The 6,000-nt window shown below is 36.5% G+C and overlaps 1 protein-coding gene across 9 annotated transcripts in view; it reads right to left on the bottom strand.

Moving 5' to 3' along the window:
* Positions 1-2,781: 2,781 nt before the first annotated feature.
* Positions 2,782-6,000, bottom strand: part of ALKBH3 (alkB homolog 3, alpha-ketoglutarate dependent dioxygenase) — a 38,901-nt gene continuing 35,682 nt past the window's right edge. For all 9 annotated transcript variants that reach the window (XM_053720227.1, XM_053720229.1, XM_053720223.1 and 6 more), the window contains one exon: positions 2,782-3,484. In XM_053720227.1, the coding sequence (XP_053576202.1) occupies positions 3,392-3,484 (93 nt within the window). In that variant the 3' untranslated portion in view covers positions 2,782-3,391. The remainder of the gene's footprint in view (positions 3,485-6,000) is intronic.

The raw sequence follows: 6,000 nt of genomic DNA, 5'->3' as shown, positions 1-6,000 counted from the left end.
CTGGATTATTATTTTTTCTTTTACAAAGTTCATCCGATAGTGCTTTCCCCTTTTTTTCGATTTTGGTGCCCCTTAGACATGTTTTACAAACCATTGAATCTGATACACAGACACTATGTTTTATTCACATATGTTATTCAGCTAATTAGCTGTCTGTTCACTGATGTACAGATTTTTGCACACGCTAATTGGCAGACTGCTGTAGGAAGGCCTATCAGGGCTATTATAAAAGTCTCATTTTCACTCACTGTTTGTTTGTCAAAGGGGCTTGTTTACCCTGAAACGTCACATCACAAAAAATATGTTATTTTGTTGACTGAAGACCAGTGAGTGCTTTATTTTATATATATATATATATATATATATATATATATATATATATATATATATATATATATATCATATCATATAAAATACCCAAAAAAGCATATAGAGTGTTAATAAAATTCAAATGTTACTTGTAGAAAGCCATACCAGCGCTGAAACATATCAGCAGAGGATATGAAATAGGAGTATACTTAAGTACCAGCAGGAGGAGGCAAAGGACATGTCCCTGCGACAGCCGTGGAAGGCTTGTGACTTATTTCCCATGAGGTGAAAAATTAGACACAACCCATACTCCAAACACATCCCTCTGATAAGGCATTGTACTCTGAGGGGAAAAAGACCTGAACTCAGTCATAGCACCCTTCTCATTGAAGAATCCTATGCACATCTTCATTCTTCACCTTCTTCCAGGGGAGGCAAAGACAAGACTGAGGTGCCAGTGAGGTGGGTGGGGTTTTATAGAGCTCTTGGGGTTTGGGAATCTTTGCCTCCTCCTAGTGGCAGGGAAGATTAATTCCCAGGAGTAATGTATTGTGGACTCTCACTACCTATGTGAAAGAAATAAGTATCAACAAAAAAAAACCCATAAGTTTGACCATTTAAATAAATTGGAAGTTTTTTTATTTTAATTATATGCTGTATCTGAATCATTGCTTTCCGCAGACAATTTTCCAGTCGAGTGAAATTAAACAGTAGTCAGCTGGGGGCAGTGCAATACTTTGCATTATTAATAAAAGGTTTTCTGTTATTTATCCATTTTACTTAAGCTATCCAAAGCACAACTTAAATGCATAGGGGTTGACTGACACCCCCTGCTAGCAGCCGATTGGCCGCAAATCTGCAGGGGGCGGCATTGCACCAGCAGTTCACAAAAACTGCTGGTGCAATGATAAATGCCGCAAATTAATAAATTGACCCCATAATGTACAATTAATTGATATAAGATCATTTGTGCAAGAAACATTTGAAAAATGGATTAGCTAATATTAGCTTAATATTAGCTCTTCTGAACTGTATATATTTATATTATATTATCTCTGTAACTACAACCTCTGTCTTAAAGAGACATTCATTTTATATATGTATGAGATTAATCACTGCATCACAAAATATTTGAGGGCAAAATTAAAGGCTTTAAACTCTTTTTAAACTGTAATTTAGTTAATTAATTAAATATGAATTGTTTTACAGTCAAGTGACACATTTTCGTGTATTGTTTATCTTATCTACTTTGGTGTCAGCAATTACAGACAGATATAAATTAATTCCTGCACATGTCAAGCAAGTACTATATGCTCGAGGCTCTTTGAAGGGAGTGGAACTCTACGTTTAGATATAAATTACAGAAAAACCAGGTGAAATAAATACATTTTATGAGGAATTAATTTAGTGTTTATTGTCCATTTAAAGATACATACAGAAAGAGAAGCGCTCAACCAGGAATGAATACCTAGAAGCAGCCTCGTTTAGCTCAATTGTGCTTTTCACAGAAAATAACTTTCCTGAAGTATATCAGTCTGATCCTGTCAAGAAAGGTCAGTCCAGTCCCGAAATACCGGGCAGTCCGTCTCTGAAGAAGGAACTTGGAAACCCCAGATGATCGTTTCAGCCTTCTGTGGGCCATGTCAGTGAGATGCAGCCACATTCCTCTAAGTACATTGGGCAAGGAGTCCACATCTGGTTTCCACCATCACTCCTAGGGAGACTGCCCCAGGGTCATAATTAAAATATAAACAGAAAGAGAACTGCTCAACTAGTAACGGACAACAGCTCAGTAGCTTGTTCTATGGCGAGTCACCACCTAGGAGCCTCTTTTAACCCATTGTGCTTTTCACAGAAAATAACTTTCCTGAAGTATATCAGTCTGATCACACCTAGAAAAGTCAGTCCAGCCCTGAAATATAAAGCAGTCCTTTTCTGAACAAGGAACATGGCAACCCCAGAGAATTATTTCTGCCTTCTTTGGGCCTTGTTAGCGAGGTGCAGCTGCATTCCTCTAAGCAGATTGGGAAAGGAGTTGTCTATGATTAAGGCAGTAAATGCTGAAACGCGTTAGACGTTTCACCAGCTGAGATCATGTTTTTTGCCTTTTATATATATTTTTAATTCATTTGTCCCCATTAAAGTTGTCTTTTTTACAAAACATCTAGAGGACTGCCGGATTTTTTAAGTTGTGCAAGGAGTTCATGTCTGGTTTGCCAATCACCCCTAGGGAGACTTCTCCAAGGCCATTATTAAAATATATACAGAAAGAGAAGCTGTCAACCAGGAACAAACAAAAGCTACTCTGCTTCTCTTTCATTATATACCCTTTAAAGATGCACCATTAGGGCAGTATTTGAAAATATCTTCATCTGAGAACAGAATGTTAATGGATCAGAAATACTTTAGTTTTCATAGATACACAAAAACAAACACAAGATTCTTTCACGGCAAAGGAATGTGGGTAACATCTTTAGTAAAGAAGCTCAAACTAAATTTTATTTCATTATATTTTTAAAGACAAAATATGTACGAAAGATAATAATAAATTAATCTTAAGGAACAATAGCAACCACGGAATTCAGTGCCCCTTTAAACCAGGTTAAGCATGTGGATACAACAAACTGAATTGCATTGTCCTATGTGGTGGTTATGGGAATAATTACCCAGGAGGAATCAAAAGACAATCAGTCACTTTAAGTTAAATTTGCTTCTAGAATTTGGTTGCTGCTTAAATAAAGTTCAAAAAGGCCCATTCCTTGGCAAGAAAAAAAATACAACATAATGATAACATTGATAGACCCATACTGTTTCAGGATCCAAGTAAACACTATTACTATGGATCCAGACCACTAGCTTTCAATAATTTAGGGGTCCTGAAGCCTATTTAGCAGGAACACTTATGTGTAACACACTAATATACAAGTGTTTTTGTGTTTTTATAGGTAGTTAAGCAGTGAGGTATAATCACATGATAAACCCCTTTTAGTATATGAACTCTATGTGTTTTATTTTTTAGTTGAGGGGCCTTTAGTCTTAACACAGTTGCTCTCCATTCCATACGAGGTAGCCCAGAAGCCACTCATTGATGCTGACCCTCTGTCTCGGGAAACATAGTGCGGAAGGTAAGGTTTATTCTGGGTTTTCGGTCATGATATTCTTTGGGCACACGGTGCTGCAAAGAAGGTGACACAGTTGAAACACACATTAGGCCAACTCGCAATGAATCTGCGTAGAATAAAGGGATGACTCTAAACTATGACGTAAATGTGTCTTGTCTGTTCTCAAAGCTGGTACGGGTGCATGGCTGTGAGGACGGATTTTGGTTTAACTACCCAACTATAACCCACCAATGTAACAGCCATGTATAACCTAGTTTGAGTGTCTGTGAAAGGAAAATTATTTTTATTTTTAAAGGGGAATTTCTTAATTAACACATCATACAACATGACTTTTATAAGTGTGAAAGTTGTAGATGGGGAGTAGAAAATATTTTTTCTGAATTTCATCTAAATAACCTCTTACACTAAATACATTTTGCACATCTTCCCAAACCCTTAATTCTGTTTCTTAAGCAGCAAAACTCAACCACCACCTTTATGAACTATCCTTTGCCGTATATTTCATTTGCAGAACATCACACAAATAACCTAAGTTAAAGGTTATGGGCAGTGTTCCCTCTAAAGCCAGTTTTGTAAGCAACCCAGCAGTGAAACAGTTAATTAGAGCAATTAGCAAACACTACACAATGCAGACTGCAAGGTGTGGTTCCCTTATTAACTGTTTCACTGCTTTGCCGTTCACAAAGCTGGCCTTAGAGGAAACACTTGTTATGGGTAGTATTTTGTTTCTGTAATTTGGGAAATGGAATAGAGGGTTAAGGGGATGTTAACTGTATTTATTATACAAATGAGCGTTTTTTTGGGTAATAATTGGAAATTGTAATTAAAAGGGACAGTCAACTCCAGAATTTTTATCATTTAAAAAGATAGATAATAGTTTTATTACCCATTCCGCAGTTTTGCATAATCAACACTATTATATTAATATACTTTGTACCTCTGTGATTACCTTGAATCTAAGCATCTTCTGACAGCCCCCTGCATTTTAGCCAATTAGTGCAATGTTGTGCACACCTTCACGGGCATGAGCACAATGTTATCTATATGGCCCACATGAACTAGCAGTCTCATGTTGTGAAAAGCAAGTAAAAAAGCATGTGATAAGAGGCTGTCTGTAGTGGCTTAGAAACAGGCAGAAATCTATAGGTTTATATGTTATAAAGTATATTAATATAACAATGTTGGTTGTGCAAAGCTAGAAAATAGGTAATAACGGCATTATCTATCTTTTTAAACAATAACAATTTTGGTGTTGACTGTCCCTTTAAAAGCAGTGTTATTATGGGGACACATTTGAAGCATGTAATGGGGACAAAGGGATTATTGGAGAGTGTAGCTTGGAGATGCATTGAGGTTTCTTTGGTAAATAGTAGTTCTGATCAAACAGGTTGTTTGGGTCACATGGAGCACAGATTTGCAGAGCAGAGTTGGTAGGAGTTACTTGTCAGATAAGGGGGAATAGAGGAGAAATTAGAAAATTATACTCAAATCATAGTGGAAAGTCTGTTTGGATAATAATGTAATGCATATACATCTATTCTGTGAATCTTGCACATGCTCAGTAGGAGCTGGTGCCTCAGAAAGTGTAAATAACATAATTTATGTAAGAACTTACCTTATAAATGAATTTCTTTCATAGTGGCAAGAGTCCATGAGCTAGTGACGTATGGGATATACATTCCTACCAGGAGGGGGCAAAGTTTCCCAAACCTCAAAATGCCTATAAATACACCTCCCACCACACACATACCTTAGTTTAACGTATAGCCAAGTAGTGAGGTCAGGTGTAAAAAAGCATACAAAAAGAGAAACTGGAAAAATAATGTGCTTTTATACAAAAAAATCATAACCACTAAAAAATAGGGTGGGTCTCATGGACTCTTGCCACTATGAAAGAAATACATTTATCAGGTAAGTTCTTACATAAATTATGTTTTCTTGCATGTAAGTGGCAAGAGTCCATGAGCTAGTGACGTATGGGATATAATACCCAAGATGTGGAACTCCACAGAATCACTAGAGAGGGAGGGATAAAATAAAAACAGCTATTTCCGCTGAGAAATTAAATCCAAATAATAATTCAGTTTTCTTAAAAATTTAAAAAAACTCAAATCATAGGCAGTAGAATGAAACTGAGACAGCTGCCTGAAGAACCTTTCTACCAAAGACTGCTTCAGAAGAAGCAAATACATAAAAATGGTAAAATTTAGTAAATGTGTGCAAAGAAGACCAAGTTGCTGCTTTGCAAATCTGATCAACTGAAGATTCATTCTTGATAGCCCAAGAAGAGGCAACTGATCTAGTAGAATGAGCTGTAATTCTCTGAGGTGAAGACTGCCCCACCTCCAAATAAGCTTTGTGAATCAAAAGTTTTAACCAAGATGCCAAAGAAATGGCAGAGGCTTTCTGACCTTTCCTGGAACCAGAGAAAATAACAAATAGACTAGAAGTCTTTCTAAAATCCTTAGTAGCCTCAACATAGTATTTCAAAGCTCTTACCACATCCAAAGAATGTAAAGATCTTTCAAGAGAATTCTTAGGATTAGGACACAAAGAAGGAACAACAATT

Source organism: Bombina bombina, chromosome 7 (genome assembly GCF_027579735.1).
Source record: "Bombina bombina isolate aBomBom1 chromosome 7, aBomBom1.pri, whole genome shotgun sequence".
NCBI lineage: Eukaryota > Metazoa > Chordata > Amphibia > Anura > Bombinatoridae > Bombina > Bombina bombina.
The sequence above is the reverse complement of the archived record's forward strand: the minus strand, read 5'-3'. Positions and strand labels throughout refer to the sequence as shown.